The sequence below is a fragment of the Acinonyx jubatus genome, chromosome B4 (genome assembly GCF_027475565.1).
Source record: "Acinonyx jubatus isolate Ajub_Pintada_27869175 chromosome B4, VMU_Ajub_asm_v1.0, whole genome shotgun sequence".
NCBI classification, from domain to species: Eukaryota; Metazoa; Chordata; class Mammalia; order Carnivora; family Felidae; genus Acinonyx; species Acinonyx jubatus.
Window position 1 is genome coordinate 62,907,040 of NC_069387.1, and position 27,049 is coordinate 62,934,088.

The following is a 27,049-nucleotide window of genomic DNA, read 5'->3' on the forward strand; positions in this document are numbered from 1 at the left end:
AGGTTGTAGATCTAGTGAGTGGGAGTGGCAGAGCCAAGATCCAAATCTTAGGTCAAAGGAATTCATTCCCTGCCCACCCTTTGGCAAAAACTAACCACCTCTGCCCTTTCTTATTCTTAACCACTCAGATGGGACTCCCTTATTTACTTCATATTATAAAAATCCTTGTATAGAAAACATTGATTTATTTTATTTATTTATTTATTTATTTATTTATTTATTTATTTGGAGAAGCTTCCTCTGCATTAATGGACGTTCTCCCTATTCCATTGGCTTGGGGGAAAAAACATCTCCCTAGCTTCACTTTGTGTGCTTTCTTTCACATGCTTTATGGAAAGTTTGCCAACCCCATTCTCTACATCATTGGTTCTGAGACCAGCTGCAACAGCCTATCCTGGGAACTTGTTAGAAATCTACATTTTCAGTCCACTTTAGCCCTACTGAATTGGTTTTGCAGGTGGTGCTCTTCCATCCTTTGGACGATTCCGACGCAAGTGAAACGTAAAGTACCACTGATGGAGACGTTTTCTCCATAGGACAAGTAAACCTGCCTTTGCAAATCTCGCCGCCAGGGACTGGAGGGCGGGGCTGGCCACAGCCGTTGTATACGTGTGGCACTAGGACCCGGGCGGCGCAGGGCTTACCGCTGCCGCTCACGGCCGGGGGCGGGGCCTAGCTGTTCGGGGAGCCTGGGCCTCGCTGATCGACCCGCCCCTGAAGGCGGACCGAGTTGACTTAAACTCAGGGGCCCGGGAGGCCCAGAGCGTCCTCCCCGCTTACCCGCGCTGGGCTCGGCGCCCGTCGGTAAGTGTGGGGCCGGGGAGCCCGCTGCACCTCGCTCTCCTCAGGTCCCAGGCGCGGCGCTGGCGGTCAGGAGCCCAGGCGCCCGCGGGCAGGCGCCGCGCGCGAGGCGGCGGGCGCTTTTGTTCTGAGGCGAGGACGGAGTCTCGGGGTCGCGGGAGCTCGGGCGTCTCCGGGCCTCGGCCCCGCGACTCGCGCGCCCCACCGCGTGCCGGCCCCTTCGCTCGTGGCCCTGCCTGCCGCGCGGGGCCGGCCGGGGCCAGCCGCGGACGCCGAGCCCGAGCCGGAGGGCGGCGCCTCCTGGGTGTTTTCTTTAAATTGCCTCACTCCTTGCGGTGGAGGTTGGGGTGGAGAGAGCAAGTACGCATTTTGTTGAACTACGAGGTGGTGGGTGTGAGAGTACCTTATGTTTTTAATTATTTCCTGTCGGTGGCGTGGAAAAAAAAATCTTTGTTTTGCATTTACGGTTTCTCGAGCGTTGCCTTCCTCCCCACCTCCATTATGCTGACCCTCCCGAAACAGAATTGCTCTGCTTGTATCTCCAAGTGGCCCGCGAACGCCTCTGTTCCGCAGATGCTTTCTGTTCCTCAGCAGTAGTTAGTTCCTCGAGGCATTTTTAAATGCACAAATGCATACCGATTTTAGGTGTTTTCGAGGGAGGCGAATGCTCTAAGCAAATGTCCTTAGGATCTTGAGTTCAGCAGCAACCTTTTGAGGAGAATCGTTTCAGTGAAAACAATTTATTTGTAATACTTTAAGGAGCCTACCTTCAAAATAAAGAGAACAGCCCATGATACGAGTCAGCTTGGGGTGCATTTGAATAGGTGGTTCGCAGAGCTTGTTTGGGGACTTTTCTGCTTGTAAATTGTATGTTTTAGTCATTGTTAGCATTCACGAATGTTAAGGTTTTAGTTACGTTTCCCCCTGTACAGTCGGATTCTTTTACTGTTCCAGTGAGGAAAGCTGGTAAGATAAAGTATTTCTGTTTTGGAATGGTAGGGCAGTAGTGATCCTGGAGGACCAACTTGAATTCTAACTTAAACAGTGAATGGTATTTTAGGCCACCCCTAGTTTCTATTTGTTACTTTCCACACCTAATGAGAATTCTGTAAACTTAGTATGTTTTTGGTGCAACCTTAAAGGAACACAGTTTGGCACAGCAATGTCCTATCTAGCAAACAGAATAGCATGTGCTTTTATCATAAAGTAAGTTTCATGTGAATAAAAAAATGCAGTTCATATTAAATTATCACTAATTATAAAATGTTTCTTGCTCTTCCTAGGACCAAAGAAGTATAATAAACACTGTGTGAAGGGGGACTGACATGCTTGGAGGGAAATGGGAACATAGTAGTAAAAGACTAACATTGTACTTAAAAGTAAGTATGTTACCTCCAAGTAGCCTGCTCTAATTTATTATGGAATTAAATTGTTAATTAAATGAATCAGCGTTGGTTACATATTAAACAGTCGGGCACAATGGATTTGATGACAGAGCTTGAGGAGGAATATATGGTTGACATAGCATAGAGAATTTAGTTGTTAGTCTTTGCAAGAAAGAGTAGATTATGGGAGGTGACTGGTTCAGGTTACTCAGGCAGAGGTCTACTTAGGATTGCTCTATTTTTTAGAATTTTTGTAAGTTTATTTTATTTTATTTATTTGTTTTTGAGAGAGAGAAAGACAGGGAGACCGAGATCCCAAGCAGGCTCCTTTCTGTCAGTGCAGAGCCCGACATGGGGCTTGATCTCACAAACCATGAGATCATGACCTGAGCCAAAATCAAGAGTTGGAAGCTTAACCGGCTGAGCCACCCAGGTGCACCAAATTATATGAGTTTTAGTCATACAACACACGTGGGACAGCCCCTGTCTGTGAGTGGTAAGAGCTCAGTAAATTTTAGTTGTCCTGTTAGAGGAAAGATATTTTATGGCCTCAGACAGCATTGTATCTAATAGGAAATTCAGTTTGCTCCTTTAAGGTCTAAGTTTATCAGCTCTACGTTAATCAGTTTTGTGTTGATTAAACCCTTTACTATAGATCCTGTTGTAGGTTATGTTTCTGTAGGGAAGTACTAGACACAACTCTGGTTTTTACCTCTAGGCTTAATTTGAAATCAAGAATATCTCCATTAAATTCTCCTTTTAAAAAAAAATTTTTTTTTTTAATGTTTTATTTTTGACAGAGACAGAGCATGAACCGGGGAGGGGCAGAGAGAGAGGGAGACACAGAATCCGAAATAGGCTCCAGGCTCTGACCTGTCAGCACAGAGCCCAACAGGGCTTGAACTCACAGACTGTGAGATCATGACCTGGGCTGAGGTTGGCCTCTCAACCGACTGAGCCACCCAGGTGCCCCTCTGTTAAATTCTTAATTCAGGGCATATTTGCCCCAGAGCCTCGTTTTTCCATATTACTGTGTGATATACAGGACTCCCTTACCATTTAGGTTATCGATGTCTTGTATAAATAGGAACCTAAATGTTTAGGGAATTGATCTATCTTGTTGTTTGAAAAGGTATTTATAAAGGTGAATTTCAAGGGTTTTGTGTGTGTGTAAGCAGGCCTTCTCCACCCTCCTGCCCCATCCCTCCCATTGAAACAGACATGGAAAGCATTCAATTTGAGATAAAGAGACAACGTTTACCAACTCTGTCTCTAGAATGCAAGTTAAAATTTACTTTGTAATAAGTCTTGTAAAGAAAGAACTAACTGGGGACTTTGAGAAATTCTAAATGCTTTGTTGGGAGGTAGCATTGTAGTGTGTATATTCTTGAGATCCTAAGTGTGCTTGTAAATTGAAGGGCAGTGTTAGAGGCTGGCCTCTTGAGGTAAATGTCGTGAGACATTTGCTCATAGTTCTAATGACTGCAAAGATTTAATGACAATCACTAAGATTCTCCTGAGATGTATTAAATTATATGACTTCACTGTAAATTAAATCTTTAATTTATGGTTAAGATTGCAAAGTATTATAAGAAATTATATTGTCTACCCTATGTTTTAAGAAACAAATCATAAGCAAATTATTATTTTTTTTAAGCCCTAAAAGATAATTTACTGGATCACATCATTAAGAAGTTCAAATAGTTCAACCTTCATGTTTGGCTGGATCCAGTATCTGAATATAAAGAAAGAAAAACTTTAAAGACTTTTGAGACCCTCCATCTTTGAGCTCTGTTCTTCAGCATTGACTCCATTCTCAGGCACACCTTTCTTCCTTGAGTGGCTCTAGCATCTCCAGGTATGTATCCAATCAGCTTGAACTTAGACAGGCCTTTTGTATGGTTGCTCTACCAAAAGTCTATAATTTCATTGGCTTTCATTGGGTCATGTACCCATGTCGGTGCTATTGACAGGGAAATAACTATGTTTGGTTTTTAAACCACAGTTTAGGGATATAATTCATATGCGGTATTTATAAAATTCAGTTTGTCCATTTACAGTGTACAGTGTTTTTTTTTTTTTTTTTAATTGTGGAGAGAGTGTGCCCTTGTATGTCTGCGTGAGTGGGGCAGAGGGAGAGGGAGAGAGAATCTTTAGCAGGCTCCACTACTTGCTTGGAGCCAGATGTACGGGGCTTGATCCCAAGACCCTGGTAACTTAACCAATCAGGAGTCAAGACACGTAACCAACTGAGCCACTCAGGCACCCACTACAGTGTACAGTGGTTTTAAGTTATGTTCACGTGGTGTGCAACCATCATTGCAGTCAATTAGAACAATTTCTTTACTCCCAAAACAATCTCCATGCTCATTAATGGTGTTGATCCTGAAGGTGATGAATCTGCACAGCAACCAAAAAGGTTTATTTAGACCCTTAGGGATTGCAATCTGAGACACACAGAGTTGACAAAATCCAGAGTAAAGTGCTGGGACAAGTGGGGAGTGCAAGCTTACATAAGCAGAAGGCACAAGGTTACATAATTTGTTTTGGATGAATAAATGATTGGTTGACGGGTGCTAGCAGAGTTGAAACTAACTATAATACGTGTTTGGCTATTTGTAGGCTTTGGCTATTTAGCCAAAGTAGGACGATGCATTCCAGGAGGTGGTCCAGTTGTAACTGACAAAAGTCAGAACTTTGTGATGTTTTGAAAATTAAAACTGGGAAAAAAAAATTAAAACTGGAGACAAGCCTCGACCCTACTTTCCATATTCATCTGACTCTATTTAGAGTGACTCTCTTAGCAATGCTTACTCTGTTTTGGAATCTTCTTTCACAGATCACTCCCCCTTTTCCCCAACCCAAACATTCCCAGACAACTATTAATCTAGTTTCTGTCTCTAGATGTGTGTACATTTCGTACAGATGGATTAATAATATGTGATCTTTTATGACGTCTCTCACCTAGCATTTTGTTTTCAAGGTTTATCCGTGTCCTTCACTACTTTTTATTGTCAAGTAATAGTCCATTGCATGGATATGCCACATTTTGTTTATCCTTTAATCAGTTAGCAGACATTTGGATTGTTACCACTTTTTAGCTACTATGAATAATGCCCCTGTGAGCGTTCATGTGCAAGTGTTTGTGTAGACATACATTTTTAATTCCTTTGGGTATGTACCTAGGAATAGAATTGCTCCATCATATAACTACTTAGTCTTTTGAGAAACTGCCAGAGTGTTATTCAGAGTATTTATATATATTTATATTCTCAACAGCAAGGCATAAGAGTTCCAGTATGTCCACATCCAGGGCAAACACTTGTCTTTTTGTGGTATGCTACTGTGGATTTTTTTTTTTTTTTTTGCTTTTTTAAATGTATATTTATTTTTTAAAGATTTTTAAAAATACTCATTTTTGAGAGAGAGCATGAGTTGGGGAGGGGCAGAGAGACAGACAGACAGACACAGAATCCAAAGCAGGCTCCTGGCTCTGAGCTGTCAACGCAGGGCTTGAACCCACAAACCCGGAGATCATGACCTGAGGTGAAGTCACATGCTCCACCCACTGAGCCATACAGATGCCCCTGCCACACCGTATTTTTTATTGCATTCTCCTGATGGTTAATGATGTTAAACATCTTTTCATGTGCATATTGACTATATATCTTTGGAAAAACTTTCAATTTGAGTTGTCTTTGTATTGTTGAGTTGCAAGAGTCCTTTTTTGAATTCTAGTTCCTTATTGTAAATGTGAGGGTTTATTTTTGGATTCTGTTCCACTGATCAGTGTCTATCCTGTGTCAGTGCCACATGGTTTTGTTATCATAGTTTTGTAGTAAGTCTTGAAGTTGGAAAGTGTAAGTCCTCCAACTTTACTCTTTTCAAAATGAATTTCAGGATCAGGTTCTCGATTTCTAGAAAGAAGACATCTGGGATTTTGGTAAGGGTTGTACTGACTCTGTAGATGAATTTGGGTGGTGTTTCTACTTTAACAGTATTAAATCCTTTAATCCATCGAATGTGGGATGTTATCCCTTTTTTTTAGGTCTTTAATTTTCTCTTCTCTTCTCCCCTCCCCTCCCCTCCCCTTTTCTTTTCTATCTCTGCATTCAGCGTGGGGCTCTCTCTAACTCCAAACCCTGAGGTCAAGAGTTGCATGCTCTTCCACCTGAGCCAGCCAGGTGCGCTTGGTCTTTAATTTCTTACAGCAATGTTTTATAAATTTTTCACTTTTGTTAAACTTATTCAAAGTGTTTGATTCTTTTTAATGTTACTGTAGTGAGATTGATTTCCAGATTAAGTGTTGTTTAGAAATACATTTGGCTTTTGTATACTGAGCTTGTAGTAGGCAACTGAGCTAAACTAGTTAATTAATTATGTTAGTTTTTTAGTGGATTCCTTAAAAGTTTTCTATATGCAAGATCACGTCATCTGCAAGTAGAGATAGTTTTACTTCTTCTTTTCCAACCTGGATGTCTTTTATTTCTTTCTTTTCTTTCTTTTTTCTGAACTGCCATGGCTAGAACCTCTAGTACAATGTGGATTAGAAGTAGCAAGAACAGGCATCTCTGTTTTTTCCCTGATTTCTTAGAGGATAAACATTCAGTCTTTAACTATTATGATGTAAGCTGTGGGTTTTTTGCAGATGCCTTTTATCAAATCAAAGAAGTTCCCTTCTTTTTCTAGGTTGAGTGTTTTTACCATGAAAAAGAGTTGGATTTGAAGATGCATTTAATTTCCATCCTGTTATGTCCTTCTTCTGAATCTACTGAGATGATCATGTGGTTTTTGTCCTTTATTGTATTGATATTTTATATAACATTGATTTTTTTTAAATCAACCTTGCATTTCAGGGATAAGTCCCACTTTGTTGTGGTATATAATTATTTTTATATGCTGCTGTATTTGGTTTGCTAGTTCTTTTTTGAGGATTTTTGCATCCATATTCATAACAGATTGGTCTGTAGTTGTATTGCGATTTCTTTTTTGGTTTTGCTATGGAGTAATCTTGGCCTCTTAGAATTAACTTGGGAAGTATTCCCTCTTTTGTGTTTTAAAAAAGTTTGTAGAATTGGTTTATAATATTTATGTTTTTGGTATGATTGTCCAGAGTGCCATTTGGGCCTAACCATTTCTTTTTGGGTAATCTGGTTACTAATTCAATCTCTTCATAGGCCTAGTTAGATTTTCTGTATCTCAAGTCAGTTTCAGTCAGTGTCTTTTGGAGTTTTTTGGGGTTCTTCACTGAATTCCACTGTATGTGTGTGGGGAGGTTCCCCTCACATCAACAACAAGCAGTTCTCTGGGGACACCAGCTGGGTCTCCTACAATTCTGACACTATATACCTGGAGGGTAGCATCAGATTCTACAGGTTGAGGGCTTAGTCCCACAAGACTGCCTTCATCCATACTTGAGACACCAGTCACAAACCCAGGTTATTCCCTGTGCTTCTGACGAACAGGTTACGGATTGGAGGTTTTTATAACTCCCCTCCTTGGACTTGAGATACGAGTCTCAAGTCTAGATTGTTTGTTGCCTGTACTTGTGTCTAACCGGCTATTGATTGGAGGTTTCCCGAACCCCTTCGTTGGAATCTATTAATTTGGTAGAGAGGCTAATGAAACTCGGAGAATCATTTTACTTACTAGGTTACTGGTTTATTGCAAAGGAATTTAAAGGATATGAATCAACAGTCTAGAAGAGCTGATAGAATGAGGTATGTGGGAAGTTGTGTGGAAGTTCTGTGCTCCCTCTGGGCATGCCAAAGTCCCCAAATCTTCATGTGTTCACAAACCCAGAAGCCCTCTGAATCCTTTCCTTTTGAGTTTTTATAGAGGCTTTATTACACAGTCATGACTGATTAAAAACATTAGCCGTTGATTTAACCTCCAACTCTCCATCCCTCCCTGGAGGTGGGGGAGGGCTAAAAGATCCAACCCCCTATTCACATGGATGGTTCTCCTGCCCGCCCCCACCTTTTGATGCAGTCTAAAAGTCACCTCATTAACCTAACAAAAGGCACCTTTTTCACTCAACACTTGGGAAAGCCTCAGGATTTTAGGAATTCTGTGTGAGAAGTAGGGACAAAGATCAAATATATATTTCTTTGTATAAATTACAATATCACAGGGAGCTTGTTCTTTTCTTTCAGATTATCGAATATATTGGCATGTGGTTGTTCATAGTATTCTCTTTTTAGTAGTGTCTATTTCCTGATTTTAGTAATTTGAGACTTTTTTTTGGTCAGTTTAGGTAAAGGTTTATTAGTTTTGTTGATCTTTTCAAGGACCCAAGTTGTGGTTTTGTTCCTTTTCTCTATATTCTCATGGCTAAAGTTTATGACAGCAAAGGATACAATATAGGACTAACAGAAAAGAGATGCATAGGCAAAGTCTGTGGAGATGAGGTACATGCTTATGCTTCCAGGTTCTTCCATGAGTACTGAATGGGCGTGCCATCTCTAGCTACAGTCAGCAGGGACAGATCAAGTCAGGAAGCATTTATATACATTAGAAATTCTTAAAAATAATTTTTTTTAAATTCATTTTTGAGAGAGTGTGAGTGGGGGAGGGGCAAAGAGAGAGAGAGGGAAACACAGAATCGGAAACAGGCTCCAGGCTCTGAGCTGTCAGCACAGAGCTCGACGTAGGGCTTGAACATGAACAGCGAGATCATGACCTGAGCCACCCCAGCGCCCCAGAAATCTATTTTTTTTTTAATATTTATTTTTGAGCGCACTAGTGTGAGTCGAGGAGGGGCAGAGAGAGGGAGACAGGATCCCAAGTTGATATCATAGAGCCTGACGTTAGTCTCACTAATCACGAGACCTGAGCCAAAACCTAGAGTCACATGTAAACAGTCACATTTAACCGACTGAGCCACTCAGGCGCCCTACCTCTCATACGTTAGAAATTCTTTAGGACCCTGAAGAATATTTATGTAGGTTATATCAAATCTTCTTCTGCATTTAGTTTCTTGCCATGTGTTATTTTAGTTGAAGTAGTTGAGGGTGTTTATTGGAGGTCAGAAATTTATCTCAAGTAGGTCACTTTCATTATGGCCATAAAGATTCACTGCCACAACTTCTGTTGGTTTTTACATTTTCCTTCCACATGACCATGCTACTATACAAGGTGTTGTGGGTAAGGTGGCTTAGAGCATGGAAGTGATGAGTTCACAGTTGAGTGATTGCCATTCCTTCTCACCCACCATAACTTGCAGAGGTCCTCTATGCTAGTTGGAGAAGGGAGACCATAGACCCAGGGGATAAGGGTTGGAGGAGTAGGCAGAAACTAATAATCTAATTTACCTCAGGCTTGTAGCTGCCTACTACTCTTAGTCAACATACTGCTGGCCAGTGGAAGATCTTAATCTTAAGGACTCTTAGAAACCCTCAGCAGTTGCTAATTTTTGGGGAATGAATGCTCTTGGGAGTGGTGTCCTTTGGGCCAAGACTTGTGTAATTTATTCTGTTAGTCATGATTTCCATTGGTTTCCTGATTGAGGGAAAGCAGAATTCTCTTGTCTGTATCTTCTAGACTACAGTTATGGTTCTGAATTTAACTGGATCTGTCATCCCCTACCTGACCCTCATAATAAGAAAGTAGATTCTATCCTATAGGTCTCTTCTGGTACTTCAGGTCCCCTTGTGTCATTAGTCTTAACCTTTACTTTTATAAAACCTGGATCTTAATGGAATGCCAACAAAATGCCTGTGTTAATATTCTTGCAATCCTCCAAACAAAACCTGGTACAACCAGAGTAAACACTAGAGTATGGTCTATAATGACGAAGGTAACTAACTGGGTGTAACAGTTTTCAGATTTCTCTCCAAGGCAGTTGAGCCTGCTTTTATGGCAACTGTTTGGTTCTGTTCAAAGAGTTTATCCATCTCAAGAGGCACAGAATTGGCTCATTCCTGTTGTAATAGTGGTATTTATCCTCCTAATACACTTTGTACTCCAACAGCATATTGCATCTTAGGTAGCTTATACTGGCAAACTACTCCTCTGTATTTGAGGCACTTGTCAGGAATTTCTAGATATTTGAGACCACCACCCCTCTAATGAATCTTGTTTGCTTAAGGTGGTGGGTACCTGGAGGGTTCTAAAATGAGTTGCTAGGCAGAACTCCCAGGAGGGATAACTGACTTTTTCATGTGTGCTCTCTGATATTTAATTCCCATTTTAGGGAATAGTACAACTCTAAAGTTAGTTTGAAATTTGTCTCTGACCTCTGCTCTGGAGACATAAGCGTAAACTTTCTAGCCTGAATGATAAATGCATTGCTCTGAACTTCCTACTGGCCAGTCATGATGGGGTATGTGTGATTGCCAGCATCCCACGCTCTGCTTAGATTAATCAGTGAGCAAAATTAGAGCAATTTATTTCCCACTCCCTTGTTCTTCCAGAGAGAAAGCCATGTGACTCTTATTGGTGAGCCTTGATGATACCTGGGACGTTACATGGCTCTGTATGGGGAGCTTGTGGCCTGACGTCCACAAACGGCCTGATCATTCTGCCAGGGGTCAGGGTCAAGTCACTCTTTTCCAGTGTTGCCTAAGAAGAAGTACAGTTCGTTAGGGTATTTGATTGAGTGTCCTGTGCTTCTGAATAGAATTTGTAGCAGGACACATGTAGGGTGGAGGGTAGAGATGTAGGGGGCAACTTCTCCATTGTACTCTGATGACCTTTGTCTATTCATGGGCCAAATAGGCAAAGCCTAATCTCTGTCTGACTCCTACCTTGGCAGGACACCCAGTAGGCCCTTCTGGAACAAAAGTTGATAAGAACCCTTGTGAGAAATAGCCACAGGGATGTTTTTTTTTTCCTGTTGAGCACAGGACTTTACCACCTCCCTTATCCTTGGGTTATATAGTCGCCAGCTATAAAATGGCTGCAGTTTAGAGTTGGTTTTTGGCAACCTGTGTTCTCAAACACCTTGGGATCACCCTCTGGGAATAGGGACACTGATGTTATTTTTTTCTGTGTGGGTAAGTAATAAATTTGTATGTGAGGTTATATTCTTGTCTCCTTTCTGTCTCTGGCAATGTGGACAGCTGTGATAGTGGGATTTCTAGAGCCTTGCACTATTGCCTGGCTTCATTCATTTGTTGTGACAGTTACGTGTGATCATGTATTTAAAGCATTCAGTGCAGTTCTTAACATAAGGTAAACTCTCAAATGTTAGCTGTTATTTATAGAATTGTATTATAAATAATGCAAAATTTAGAATATTCTTGAAAGCCTAATTCAAGGATTGATAGCCTAATTTCTTCTATGACTAAGGATACGAACAGCCAGAGCTAGAATAATAGGTTGAGAAAATCATGATACTTTTCGAATTTCTGAAAAGTGCATTTTATATTGAAGTGTTGGTATTGATGGTTTTGTTGATGTTACAGAAGCATCTATAGCTTTTGCTAACATAAATCAGTTTTTCAGTGGAAAACAGTGGCTTTCCTCGTTTTGACCACATCACCCAAATAACTCCAAATAAACTTTGGTTTGTGGAACACATTAGATGTCAAACTTAAGCCATAAGGGAAAGTTTCACTTTAAAATACCAGAATGGGGGGGAGGGGTGCCTGAGTTGCTCAGTCGGTGGAGCATCTGACTTCGGCTCAGGTCATCATCTCATGGTCTGTGAGTTCAAGCCCTGCATCAGGCTCTGTGCTGACAGCTTGGAGCCTGGAGCCTGCTTCGGATTCTGTGTCTCCCTCTCTCTCTGCCCCTCCCCTGCTTATGCTCTCTCTCTCTCTCAAGAATAAACATTAAAAAAGTAAAAAAAATAAAATAAATTAAATTAATAAAATAAAATAAAATACCAGAATGGGGGGGGGCACATGGGTGGCCCAATTGGTTAGGTGACCGACTTTGGCTCAGGTCATGATCTTGCGGTTCGTGGGTCAAGCTCCGTGTCAGGTTCTGTGCTGAACAGTTGCTCAGAGCCTGGAGCCTGCTTCAGATTCTGTGTTTCCTTCTCTCTCTGCCCCGCCCCTGCTTGTGCTCTGTCTCATTCTTGTCTCTCAAAAATGAATAAATGTTAAAAAATAAAAAAAAAAAAATACCAGAAGGGTTTTATGTTTTTTTCAGGTATAAGAAGAGTATTTAATGTATTTTTTAAGAAGTTATATATTTTTGAAGTATTGAAATCATGTGATGTTTATGGCTGACATGAATCTGAAGGGAGAAGTGGGGACTTTTTCCCATCTGGAAGTTTAAATAGGGACTTCTTTTTAACTTGGTGTTCAGTACTTACAGATTATGTTTATTCATTTAACAAACATTTATTGAAGCCTGCTGGACATTGTCTAGGTTTGCATTTTTTAGGCTGCTCTGAGACCTTCTTTTTTTATGCCTATCATCTTGTCTATTAATAGCATTATCTTTCATTAATAATGTTCCAGTTTCTTTGACAAATTAACAGTCACCCTTGTATATAAAACAATTCTTGATGTGGCTCTGTCCTGTTCTATTTCTTACAATTTCATCTGACCTGTAGTAGGCAGATCATAATGTAACCAGTCCATTTTTGTAGAGTTCTGTTCATGGGTGTGTGTGATTGTGTTTAAAGTAGACATTAATATTACTATTCTTCCACAAGCTGTGATTTTTAGGTTATTTTTTTACTTTGAAATTTCTGTAATAAGGGTAAACTACAAATAAAGTTGCTGGGTTGAAAATTTTTCTTTTTTTAAGTTTATGTTTTGAGAGTGAACGAGCAGGGGGTGGGGGCAGAGAGAGAGAGAGGGAGAGAGAGAATCCCAAGCAGGCTCTGCACTGTCAGTGTAGAGCCCAATGTGGGGCTTGAACTCACTAACAGTGGGATCATGACCTGAGCTGAAGTCAGATGTTTAATTACAGAGCCACCCAGGTGCCCTATTTCTCACAGTTTTAGAGGCTGGAAGTCCAAGATCAGGGTTATGGTTTCTCCTGAGGCCTCTCCCTTCTTGGCTTGTGGTCAGCCTCCTCCTATGTGATGTCACATGGTCTCTCTCCCCCCCCACCGTGTGCGTATGCCTTTCTTATGAGGACAACGGTTGTCCTGTTGGATTGTGGTCCTATCCTTCTCACCTCATTTAGACTTAATTACCTCCCTTAAAGGCCTGTTTTCAAATATAGTCACACTGGGGATTAGGACCTCAACATTTGAAATTGGTGGGGGGAATAATACAGTTTAGTTCATAACAGCATCCCACCCCCAAGTACATACAAGAAGTAAGGGGAATTTATTAGGCATCATTAACTCTAGTAGAAAAGCTAGTTTGTATTATGCTTCGGCCTTTATTTATTTTTTTCTTTTTTAAGTAAATTGCTCTTAACATGGGATTTGAATTCACAGCCCCGAGACCAGGAGTTGCATGCTTAAGCAACTGAGCCAGCCAGGTACCCCTAGTCAGTTGTATTATTAAGGAGCTTTCCTGAGAGAAGGCATGTGAGGAATATACAGATCTCTCTCTTTTGGGGATTCATTTTTAATTCAAAAGCATACATACCTTCTTCAATCTTGTTTTTCTTTTTAGTGAAAACACTATGACCCAAGACTTGATAGATGTAAAAGATCTGCAGATTGTTTTGGATTTAAAAAAATTTTTTAAATATTTATTTTTGAGAGAGAGAGAGACAGACAGACAGACAGATCCTGAGCAGGGGAGGGGCACAGAGAGGCAGAGAGACAGCATCCTAAACAGGCTCCAGGCTCTGAGCTGTCAGCACAGAGCCTTACACAGGGCTTAAACTCTCGAACCATGAGAGCATGACCTGAGTGAAGTCGGATGCTTAATCAGCTGAGCCACCCAGGTGCCCCTGATTTAGATTGTCTACATAAACTTTGTGAACAGTCAGTTTTATGTTTTCCTTCCCAATTCTTATGCTTTCCAGATCTCTAGTACCTTGGCGAAAAGAAGGGGTAATAGTGGCGTTTTCATTTTATTGTCAATATAAATGTTTGAAGCTGCTATTTATCAAAATTAAGGAAATTTCTATTGTTGGTTTGATATGATTGTTCTTCTAATAAATGGATATTGAATTTTATCAAGAGCTTTTGTATCTGTTGAAAATTTATCATCTGGGGCACCTGAGTGGCTCATTTGGTTGAATGTCCTACTCTTGATTTTGGCTCAGGCCATGATCTCATGGTTTGTGAGTTCAAATCCTGTGTTGGGCTCTGCACTGACATTGTGGAGCCTGCTTGGGATTCTCTCTCTCCCTCTCTACCCCTCCCCTGCTTGTGCTTGCTTGCTTGCTTTCTCTCTTAGATAAATAAATTATTGTCCTGTGATTACTTTGGTTAATTTTTAAGTGACAAACTTTGTATTTTTGAAGTAAAGCCAGTTTGATCATGATGGGTTATCCTTTCCATAGGTCACCCATTTGGTTTGCTGACATTTTGTTTAGGATTTTTTTCATTTACATTTCTGAAAGAAATTATTAATTTTCCTTCTTTTCAGCATTTGGATGATAGCCTCAGTGAATGAGCTCTGAGGTGTTCTCTCTTTATCCTTTTAAAGAAGCTGTATTGGGATTGTTTTCTTTCATGAATGATTGTTGGAATACTCCAGCAAAGCCATACAGGCCTGGCATTTTCTTTGTGAAAAGATACTTAATTATCAATGTAAGCTCTTTAAAGAGATAGGGTATTCTTACTGTGTTAGTCCTGGTTGTATATATTTTTCAAAGAATTTGTCTATTACTCCTAAATTTGAAATGTATTGGAATAAATACTTATTATTTTAGTGTCTATAAGGTCTAGTGGTAGCCTCTATTCCCAATATTGTGCTTTTAATGTTTATTTATTTTTGGGACAGAGAGAGACAGAGCATGAACAGGGGAGGGGCAGAGAGAGAGGGAGACACAGAATCGGAAACAGGCTCCAGGCTCTGAGCCATCAGCCCAGAGCCCGATGCGGGGCTCGAACTCACGGACCGCGAGATCGTGACCTGGCTGAAGTCGGATGCTTAACCGACTGTGCCACCCAGGCGCCCTGCCAATATTGTGCTTTTAAAGTTTCATGATCGGTATTGTCAGAGGCTTAATGATTTTTATTCTTTTGAAAGAATCAACTTGTGACTAGCTGAATTTCTACATTTTTATTCATTATTTTATTTCAGTCCGTCATCATTTCTTTCCTTGGGTTAACTTATTAGTCTTGTGATAAATACAAAGATTGTTTCTTGGTATTATTCATTCATTTATTTATGAATGAATGCATGAGTGAGTGAATGTTTTTAAGTAATCTCTACGCCCAGGGTGGGGCTCAAACTCCCTGAGATTAAGAGTCACAAGCTCTACCGACAGAGCCAACTAGGCACCCCTCCCAGTCTCTTTAACATATTTATTTATGCTGTAAATTAGTGTTATGTGTTACGTGAACATGGGGATAGGAACATGTGATGGACTGAATTGTGTGTCTTCTCTTCTCCCATTTGTATGTTGAAGCCCTAACGCCTAATGTAACTGTATTTGGAGGTGAGACCTTTATAGGTAATCAAGGTTAAATAAGGTCATAAGGGTGGGGCTCTGATCCAATAGGACTGATGTCATAAGTAGAGGAAAGAGGCACCAGAGAGCCTGCGCGCGCGCTCTCTCTCTCTGTAAGTGTAAAGTGTATTCTTTATTTCTCAATTATTTGGCAATTTTCTATTTACTTTGTTTTCTATAATTTCTAGATTGATTCCACAGTAAATTAATCTGAATAATTGAATACTTTGAAAATTGAGATGTGCTTATGGCTCAGCTAGATGGTCATGTTGGTAAAAATTCCATGTGTACTTGGGAAGAATGTATATTCTGCATTTAGGGTGTAGTATTAATATGTTTAAGTGAAGTCGGTTTTATTTTATTTTAATTGGTCTTTCCTCATTTACTATGGTTGTAGAATTGACCATTTTTAGATTTGTCAGTAGCTGTGGGTGAAAGTGTAAGTTATATTAACCTTTTTGGAGGGCAGTTTGTCATTGTTTGTGAAGATAATTTTAATGTCCTTTGACACATTGATTTCACTTCTAGGAATTTCCAGAAACATTTAGCCAAAAATGTAAAGTATAAATATAAGAATCCTTAGGATAGTTTACAAGTGCAAAAACTTTATCTGCCAATAAAGGACTGGTTAAATGGTAATATATACTCAGAAAGTGTATGTTCTGCAGGCAATGAGGATAATATATTTGTAGTGAAATAATAAGGTATCCTAGGTATAGTAATGAAAATGAGGCAAAAAGATGAGGTTTCCTTTATGTAGTTGTTTTTTACCTATAAAATTTTCTGTAAGAGGAGGTAACAATAGATACCTCTGGGGAATTAGACAATGGGGATAGACAATAAGGACTATTTGCCATGTGTTTGAAGTTTTTTGTTTATTTTGTTTCAGTGAACATGGGTTACTTAGAATAAAGAGCCTGTTAAGATCAAAGTAATTGCCACTTAAATGGAGCAAGCAAAATACTATATTGTGTAGAATTCCTATAAAACACCCCAGAGATTTTATTGATACTTGCCATATTTATTGTTACATCCTTCTTTGCTCTTTTCTTTGTATCTCTTCTCCAAATTAAAGATGAAGTTTTGACTGGTCAGAGGTTTCTGGAATTCTAATAGACCATAGCATTGGTGTTAAGGTAAACTAATTTTCTTGAAGTTTTATGCAGACAAAACAAATTTTTAATGAAAGATCTTTATTTCCTACAGATTCCTGACATTCAAAACAACTGACTTTTAATACTCTGCTACTACATCAAATCAACAATGAATTGGAATGCAAAACCAGAGAATGTCACCTTACCACCACATTATCCTAAAAAGCCGTCATCTTTTTTGGAGCAGGCTTTAATAAATACATTTAACACAACATCTCAAAGTTCTTTAAGCTATCCTGGAAGTAACCAAGAAGCATGTATGTTTCTTGGAAATTCAAATCCAGTTTCACAGCCACTGCTAAACATGAGAAATTATACAGCTCCTCAGCAAATCCCTATTTCTGATATACATACCGGGACAGTTGTGGCCTCACAAACGTCAGTAGAAAGAATAACATATGCAAATGTTAAAGGATCCAAACAACTAAATCACAATTTGCAGATGTCTTCAGGCGTTACCCAAAATGTATGGTTGAACTCACCAATGAAGAATTCTGTGCATTCTCATACAGGGGCAACTGTATCTCATCAAACTAGTTTTGGAACTAATACACCTAATGTACATGCACTACAGAATCAATTTGTAACTTCAGATACCTGTTCTGTGCAACTACAAATGATCCCCTCCAATTCTCCAAGAGTTCCTGTAACTTATCAGTGGACCCCAAGACTTAACCCATCTGTATCAGAACGACAGGTTGACTGGGCGCAACAGTATACATCCAGTGGACTGACTTATCCAGATTACAGACCACTTCCAAAGCAATATAGTTACACATCACGAAGCTCTTTGCAAGATCCTTCCCTTCAGAAACAAAACCCTATGCCATCTGCATCATTGCAAATTAAAAATAGTCACCCTCCAGATCCTCCACAGACTTTACAGTCAAAGCAGACTGCAACTGTACATTCCTATCGATACGCAGTTCCTCAAACTGACAAAAGGCCTCCTCCTCCTTATGACTGTAGATACGCAAGCCAGCCTTTGCAAAGTACTCAGCATGTTATTAAACAGGCTTCTGTGGAAGTTCCTCAGAGTCAAGAAATGCACTTACCTGAAATGAGGAAAGACTTTTCTAGAAGTTTTCAACAGCATTGGCAAAACCTTAATGAAAATGTCAGCACAGTTGGAAATTCCTGTAACTTGAAAGTAAATAGCAGTGTCATTCAGCCTTTTAATGAACTTGTTAGATCTTCTGTGGATGGTGTTCAGACTCTTGGTCAAAATAATCAAGAGAGGAGAACAGACTCTTGTGATCTAACTTCAAATCAAGTATTGGACACAAGTGTCACAAAAGAAAAGTTAGTGAGGGATATTAAAACATTAGTAGAAATAAAAAAGAAGTTTTCGGAACTTGCAAGGAAAATCAAGATTAATAAAAATCTTTTGATGGCAGCAGGTTGTATTAAAACAACTGATACCTCTTATAGTGAATTAGCCCCAAATTCTGGATTGTCTCTGAAACAAACTGCCCAAATCCGGTCTGGACCACAGGTAACCCTAGTGACTCCAGAGAATAAACCACCAACAGTAATGGAATCTGCAAAAGAAACAAATAGAGCATACAGTACAATGAACTCCAACATTCAGGACCCCAATTGTGGAAATTTTAACCAAGTGAATTCTGTTTTACTAAATTCTGTCTGTTCAGAAAAGTTTCCAATGCCAGACCAGTTACAAGATTTGAAAGTTAGGACTTCTTTAAAGGCATCGGCTGTTGAGATTACTCAGGCAACCTTAAATAACACCCAGATTTCATCAGGAAATGTCAGTGTTGAACTAAATGTGCCAACAAATTCTGAAACAACTTACGTTCCTCAGTCTGCGTCCTTTGAGGAATATGTTTCAAAATATCCAAATAAAAATACGCTAATTCTCAGTTTACTTACATGTAGAGATAAACCTCAGGAGAAGTTGTTTAAAAATGCTAGCGAAACTGTTCAGGGTTCTAAACCCCATAGTTATGAAGTTAATCCAAGTACCCAAATCACTGGTAACCAGCTAAATTTGAAAACAGTGGAAGCTCCAAGTACTTGTAACACAAATGCCAAGATTTTAGATAACTCTTTTTGCCTTGAGCATAAATCCTCAACAAGTGGAATGCCTTCTAAAAGTGACAGTCACTTTTCTATGGAATTGCTAGCAACATGTCTTTCTCTGTGGAAAAAGCAACCTTCAGAACCTACCGAAGAAAAACAGTGTAATGAGTCAAGAAAAAATAGAACAGCAGTTGGAGTTTCCAAGCCTGTGGAAACCTGTGATAAGAGTCCATTTTCAGTTGTGGGAAATTCTCAGAATAAGGTGTTAAACAGCTCACAAGAAACAACTTTGTCAATGGTAGTACAGAATTCTGAGTCTTCAGGCACAACCAACACAAAAGGAACAGAACTTCAGGTTGCTGTAGTGTCACCACTAATTCTTTCAGATGTCAAAACCTTGTCTGTCAAAGGAATAACACCTGAAGCTTTATCTGAAACAATGTATCCAGTTATTAAAGAAGGCAGTGTTTGTAGCTTACAGAATCAGTTGGCAGAAAATACAAGTATTACTGCTGCTTTGAAAGCTAATGTTGATGAACCCGTAGCAGGTGCTACAACAGACACCAAGATGTTCTTGCCAATTCAGAAGGAAGAGCAAAATGAGTCAACTAATGCAGCAGACACACCTCATGGCAATCAAGGAAAGCATATCAAATCAGAACCAGATACCCATTATACTGTGAGTGAACAGCAAGCTTCATACAAGCCAAGGAAAAGTGATATTGCTAGCGGTGATATATTACATATTGAGAATATTTGTTCTCTTGTTGAAGGTGATACATCTTATAATTCCCAAATAGCGGAGATATTCAACTTGCCGCCTTTGAAAAGAGTTGAGCCACAGAAATCTTCTCTCCCTAAGCAACAGGTGATTAGTAGTGGACAACAAAAAGAACATACAGACAATGTCACTGAAAATAAAGACTTTGGTTTTCAAAGTGATAATTTTTTAAAGTGCACAGATGTTTCACATAAAATAACTGACCAGGCAGAATCACCTCAACCTCCAGAATCATCTTTGAAGCATGTTAAAGCAAATAGTGGAATTTTAGAGGAAAGTGATTTGGAACATATCACTAAAAAAGAAAGCATGGCTAATGATATGTGTTCATCGGCAGCTATCCAACAGGGCAGTTGCCCTCAGGAAGCTGATGCAGTTTGCAGTTACACTGCCCAAGATCCTACAAGAAATGAGATTCTTAATGATAAGGCATCCATCTTATACCTACATGATCAGCTGTCAGAACTTTTAAAAGAATTTCCCTATGGCATTGAAGCTGTGAACACACATGAAGGTTCTGTGGCCCAACAAATAACAAACCAAATCCCAAAAGGTCAAACTTGTGATAAAACTGGTTGTGACTCCAAAGACTCAACAGACCAAATACAAATTACAATATTAAACTCAGAGCAAATGAAAGAATTATTTCCTGAACATGAAGATCAACTCTGTGAGGTAGACAAGTTGGGAGAACATCAGAAAGAAGAACCTGTAAACAAAGAAGGGGGCCAGTGTGACCCACAAACAGATACAGATGAAAAGAGTCATGATTCTATAACGGATTCAGAGAAAGATGATGTCCGTTGCTGTGCATTGGGATGGCTATCTATGGTTTATGAAGGAGTACCCCAGTGCCCGTGCAATTCCATCAAGAACTCAGCTTCAGAGAAAGAAGGGGAAGATAAATGTTCTCCTTTGAAGGTCAACAGTTGTAAACAAGGAGAGAAAACTGATAGAAATGCCCCTGTTGAATGTAATAGTCCTCTAAATAACAATCCGGAGATTCCTTTGACTTGTCCAGATACAAAAAATCATCTTCCTGAAATAGAAGAAAGCAAAAATATAAATAAGCCCAAAACAAAACATCACAAATCACTGAGGACAGAACAAGAATTATCAGGTCAGTTTTTATCTAAAGGTGATAAAAAACTAGATTCCTTGCAAAGTCACAAAAGGAAAGGAAAACTGAAGTTTCATGAGATAACTTTTCATAGCAGTAATAAAATGACAAAATTTTCTCAAGAGAGCCTGCACCAGAAGCTCATGGCACAAAACTTACGTCCACTAAAACCAAAGGTGGGTTTTTTGACAAATAAAAATAAAGATCTGTGTATGAAGAATGGTTCTTTGGTACAGTCAGTATCCCCAGAGAAAATAAAATTGAAAGCAGGTGGCTTGAGACAAAAAGTTTTGGAAAAAAGGAAGTTAGATGATGGGGGCATACTTGATTCAAAGATAAAGAGGAAGAAATATGATAAACGAGAGCATAATAAAAATATGGGAGATGGTACATTTAAGTTGTGTAATTTTTTGTCACTCGCAAATGAAAGAGCCAGAGTTAAAGAAAAGACAGTATCAAATGCTAAGTCCTCAGGCTCCAAGGATGTTTCATCCAAAATGAGTAGAGTTCTGACACCGAAGGAGTATTTACAAAGGCAGAAGCACAAAGAAGCGATGGGTAGCAACACATCAAAGAAAAGCCACGTGAGAAATGTAACGTGTGATTCTCAGTACATGAAGTCCAGTAAACTTTTCATGCAAGCAGGGAGTTGTGGGAAATCAAATGAGAGACACAATAGTGTACAGGCTTCTAAAGAATCATTAAATACTTCTTTAAGCCATGCTAAAAACCTCAAATTTCACCACTCTGAGGAGTCTAAAATGTGTATTTCAAGGAATGTTAAAGGGATAGTTGGTGGAAAGCAACTTGATAAAATGTGGATTGATAAAACCAGAGTAGACAAAAATTTGAACAGTATAGACAGTGAAGTTGAATTCAGCCAAATGTCTCCCCAATCAAAGGATCAAAGGAAACTATATCTGAACAGAGTTGCATTTAAATGCACGGAACGTGAGAGCATTTGTCTCACAAAATTAGACAGTTCGCCCATGAAGCTTAATAAAGAGAGGAGACCAGAAAATAAACCTCAGAGCTTCTTACCTGTGAAAGATGCCACAGAAAGACCAAACATGCTGGAGTTTAAATTATGTCCAGATGGACTGATTAAGAATACAAATTCTGATGACAACCGGAAGGATCTGCAGCCTTGTCCTAGCAAGGAGCAAGCACCTGTGCAAGGTCTGGTATGATTTTTTTGATGATGTCTACAACATTGTAAGGCATGGTTTTAAGTTTATCTTCCCCTTACTGTAAATTGTACTCAATTTGTACTTGATGACAAGAGGTGTATCGAATTGTATGGTTTGCCAAATACAAAGATTTCGTTTTGCACCAAGAAGCCGATATTATGAAAAATGTTTTTGTGCTAAGTTAGAAGAGTGTTAGTTATACATTATTTCAATCTTTTTAAAAAAAATTTTTTTTAATGTTTATTTATTTTTGAGACAGAGCATGAACAGGGGAGGGTCAGAGAGAGGGAGACACAGAATCTGAAACAGGCTCCAGGCTCTGAGCTGTCAGCACAGAGCCCGACGTGGGGCTCGAACTCATGGACCGTGAAATCATGACCTGAGCCGAAGTCAGCAGCTTAACCGACTGAGCCACCCAGGCACCCCTCAGTCTTTTGTTGATTCTCATTTGGACTTGTGATTTCAAAGCTCTGTGAATTTGAAGCTTTGGTCTAAATATGAGGAAATAATCATTACATATTTGTGAAAACTTTTTATACATATGGAAATGGTTTGATTTTCTATTATCTTTGGAGTAGTTGGTAACTGTGTTATCACGAAAGTTAAAGCACTGTCCTGTAGTCTGCTCTTGAAATGGGAGGGCAACGGAAGCAGTCTTGTCCAGTGTTAAGTTACCAAGGCCAGAAGGAAGCATGACTGTCATTTGGCTGAATGATAGAATTCTCAGTGTAGTGCCAGGAGGGAAGGAGAAAATAGAGGACTAATTATTTGGTAGTCAGGAAACATTTAAGTGTTGTGAATATTACTTATAAAACATTGTGTTGAGAAATTCAGATTGGAAAAGTAAAGGATTTGAATGGCAATCTTCTTTTCTCCTGTGCTCTTCAGATGGTATCTGGGCACAGAAAGTTACAATGTAAATATAAGGTACATTTTCTTGGAAGGATATAGGGATGTATGGTAAAAACAGACTATAAAATTTATGTTGTAAAGTATTGGTAATTTCACTTGGCCATATAAATGTATCTGAGGCATGGGTGTAACAAGAACATTGGAAGTAGGTGGGGGCAATGGGAGGGGCTTTCTTTGTCTCATGTACCCTTAAATACCTTGGAATTTGTTGGTGTTCAGCCTAAGTGGGAGAAACAATTCCATAGTGAAGATAAACTTTTAATGCAACCCATTTTTCATTTATAAGATACTCAGACACTTGAAATGGAAGGATTTTTGAGGCTTCTTTTAGACTTGCAGTATATGTGAATATATTTAATGCCTTCTAAGATTTATGTTGATATGACTTTCCTTCATTAAAGTACTAAAAGATGAATAGCAATTTCTAGAGATCTGAAAATGAATATTTAGTTTCAGGAATAAAAAGTACAAAAGAAGACTGGTTAAGAGGTGTAACTGAGGAGAAAAGGATGCCAGAAGCCAACCAAAAAATAGGTAAAACCCTCATGTATTTAAATTTTTACTCTACATATTGGGCACTTGGTCACACAGAAGCTGGATTATAGTTATGAAACTATTGTGAAGTTTGATTTTTATCCATATTTTTTGAATGATTCAGTGTATGGTAGGAAGATAATTTCTGATATTTTCTGTCATACTGTGGAGAGGGGAGCAGTGGTCTGTTTCCTGTTAACAAGAAAATATTTCTCCTCTTGATGAGTTAGGTAACTTTTCTGTGCAGGATTATGCAGTAAATACTAGGTTTTGCAGATCGTAAGGTTTCCTGAATACTCAACTCCGAGACTATAGTGAGAAAATGGTAGTAGAATAATAAATGAATGAGTATAGGCTATACTTCAGTTAAACTTTATTTACCACATTGGGCTAGAGGGTTAGCCATACCCTGTTTGCTAGCTCCTGGGTGGGGTGATTAGCAAGTTTAATTCATTTAATTCTCAAAACCAGGTAGATGAGCATGTCCCCATTTTATCAGTGGGAGGTAAGGTCATTACGAATTCCATGACTAATAACCAAATAGGGACTTAAACTTTGTCCCCTCTTTTCAAAGTTAATTCAATGTGGAATTTGAGTTATTTTGATGATAAGAGACTGAGTCTCCTAGTTAAAATTTATTTCTCTTTGTATGGGAGGGATTTAGGCTGAGTGCCAACCAGAAAAACCAGAGCTTTCAGTATCTTAGTGGAATGAATGCACTTTGTTTTTAGGGTTTTGCATTGAGAACTAGAAGCTAGGGTTCCGGAGTTTTATCTTAGTTTTGGTTAATTGAATATGAAAAGACAAGTGTTTAGAACTCATTGAAAATGGGTAGAAGCAGAATATCACCATGAAAAATAAAGAAGCACATTTCTTAAAAGAGAGGAAGTGATGAAGTGGAAAAGAGTTTAAAACAAATATACATAAGCAGGCTTGCAGAAATCGAGTCCTGCACAGTAAAGGTACACATAGGAAAAAACTAAATTGATTTAAAATCTTAAAGAACAACTGCACTCTTCGTCAGAACAAGAAAACAGCTGAAACAGGGCAAAATGAATTTTAAAAGTCCTAAGAGTGGAAAGCATACTTTTAAAGTTGGAACACAGGAATTCAAAAGTGAGAAAAATGGAAATGGGCATTGAGATTGGATAAGAAAGGTCCTTGGAAATAGGAGAGATGTTACTCCATAGAGAAGGTAAGAGACATAACTGAAATCTGAATCTGAAAATACTCATAGATGCCTGCGCAAATTGACCAGATATAAGCATGAGCTAAATGAGAGACATAAAGACAGCCACAAATAAGATGAGCAATAAACTGAAGTTGAGTAAACATCAGTGCTGAGAACCGTGATAAAAAAAACACAGACTGGCGCACAAGCTCAAGGAGATCTGCAGCAGGGTAAGGAATAGCCAAGATGCGAAGTGTGAGATGAATCACTATGTTGTACCCGAAACTCATGTAATATTGTATGTCAGCTATACTTCAATTAAAAAATAAAAGCAAATAATACTTACAATCCAAAAAAAAAAAAAAAGTCTGGAGATTCAGGAAAAGCGTGAAAGAACAAATACCAAGATGAAGAGGTGGAGAACATGAACCAGTGAGAAATGAGACAAAAAACAAATGTTGCAAACTCCCAAACAGATCAAAGAAACAGTTTAGATAATTATACATCTACATTTGGCAGCAAAGGTTTGAGTGTAGATGGAGCAAGTTGTGAAACTATCAAGTCACGGTAAGGTACAGAGAAGAGGGAGTAACAGAATCTAGTGAAAAATGACTTAGGAACCCATCTCGGATATCAGTGTCATAGAAGAAAGCTAATGAGGATGTACAAGAATTTGAAACTAAGAGGATAGAATGCGTGAGTTTCTAGGCAAAAAAAAAAAAAAAGTAAAACAAGACTATTATGCAGAAAGGAATGGCTATAGCAGGAATGAAAACCAAGGGAATTCTATTCTAGACCAGGGGAATTGGCTACTGAGAAGTACAGCCACATCTAGAAATGCAGGAGGTAGGAAAAGCTGGACCCATCAAAAAGATAGGCTAATATAACGCTGAAATGGTCTGACAACAGAAAACTATAGACATGTCTTAGAATACAAAAACTTTTCCATTCACTGGTTGAAACTGGCTGGTTTGTGCTCTTTATATTGCTAGTTTAGATAGCTGTTAAAAAGGTCACATTTATAATAGTGTGCAAATGATAGAACAAAATAGCTGTGGGATGTTAAGATGGGATGAGAGTAGAAAAAAGTCCCCAAAAGAGGCAAGATGTCCTGTGTGTGTAATTTATAATTCTGTAGGTAAAAAGCCATAGTTTGTCCAACTCCTTGTCCTAATTTTATCCCAGAGAAGAGTGCAGGGTTACCCTCTCTATTTTAATTGATTGTATATTGGTCACAAACACTGAATAATAAAGTAAACAAAATTTCTGTTTCCTTAGATGATAATGTTTTGGCTAATGCAAGACTCTCCAAGAGAAGCTTCAGTGCAGATGGATTTGAAACACTACAAAATCCAGCAAAAGATTCAAAAGCAATGTTTCAAACCTACAAAAAGATGTATATGGAAAAGAGAAGCAGAAGCCTTGGTAGTAGTCCTTTAAAATAATTTCAAGGCTAATTTTTTCGATGGTTCTGTAATGGGCACCAGGAAGTTTCTGCCAGTTTCTGTTTAGAATATTTTGCTGAAAATGCTCAGAATTGTAAAAAATGTCAAGAGAGTTTGGATACTACGTAAGTTTTATACATCTATGAAATCAATTAAGTGGCTTGAGAACCTTGCTTGTGGGTACCAGACATAAGAGATAGATGGTATTTGTCAGCAAAACCATAAGGTATTGAATTTTGACATTACTGAACAAAGTTTACCATTGTTTATTTTGAAATGCTAACTATCGATCCTGAGGGAGGACTGTTGTTCTCAGTTAAGGACTTGTTTATTTTAGCTGGGACTGTAAATAGATTTTTATTTCTAAAGCTTATTAGCAAAACTTATTTTTCAAAAATGCTCACTGTGAACATCAAAGTATATTCTTAAGTATTTTATACCTAATTGTAAACTTTGTCAGAAGTCTTGTTTTGTACTTGTTAAGCTGAACATAATTTTTGGATAATGTTTAAACATTACTTTTCATACTTGAAATAAACATTTATTTTTTAAAAATATATATGTGAAGTCATAATGGATTATGTTTTGTTTTCTACCCTCACAACAGGACACATTTTAGAACGGTGTTTTTAAAAGGAGAAATGTTAAATTAAGCTGTCAGAAGTAAATATTTTCAGGTTGCATTCAGAAGAAGAGCAAACATTTTACTGGGGTCAGGAAATTGGAAGAAAGAAGGCAAAATGTTTCTGGGTTTTACTTTATGACTCCTAGAAATGTGTTGGTTAGTTTCATAAAATCTCAATGCCATATATATATTATATTTATATATATTTATAAACTATATATATGTTATAATATATATGGCACTGAGATTTTATGAAAATATAATAAATTATATATTATGTATAAATTATATATAATACATAAAAGTAACAAATTATATATATATATGTATATATATATATACACATATATATATATGGTTCATACTTAACCACATTTCTGGGAGTAGGGAGAAATGAGTTTAAGGG

At 38.6% G+C, this 27,049-nt stretch overlaps 1 protein-coding gene across 3 annotated transcripts; it reads left to right on the plus strand.

The window, feature by feature from the left end:
* Positions 1 to 402: 402 nt before the first annotated feature.
* RESF1 (retroelement silencing factor 1) lies at positions 403 to 26,575 on the plus strand. 3 transcript variants are annotated; one of them, XM_015074940.3, is made up of 7 exons: positions 406 to 804; positions 2,085 to 2,188; positions 2,989 to 3,152; positions 3,844 to 4,044; positions 16,878 to 21,945; positions 23,319 to 23,402; positions 25,852 to 26,575. In XM_015074940.3, the coding sequence occupies exons 5-7, from the start codon at positions 16,935 to 16,937 to the stop codon at positions 26,016 to 26,018; spliced, it is 5,262 nt and encodes a 1,753-aa protein (XP_014930426.1). In that variant the 5' UTR covers positions 406 to 804; positions 2,085 to 2,188; positions 2,989 to 3,152; positions 3,844 to 4,044; positions 16,878 to 16,934; the 3' UTR covers positions 26,019 to 26,575. The 3 variants fall into 3 exon arrangements, with proteins under 3 accessions (XP_053082088.1, XP_014930426.1, XP_026891663.1); XM_027035862.2 differs by lacking the exon at positions 2,989 to 3,152 and having other exon boundaries at positions 2,085 to 2,180; XM_053226113.1 differs by lacking the exons at positions 2,989 to 3,152; positions 23,319 to 23,402; positions 25,852 to 26,575 and having other exon boundaries at positions 403 to 804; positions 2,085 to 2,180; positions 16,878 to 22,173.
* Positions 26,576 to 27,049: the final 474 nt, after the last annotated feature.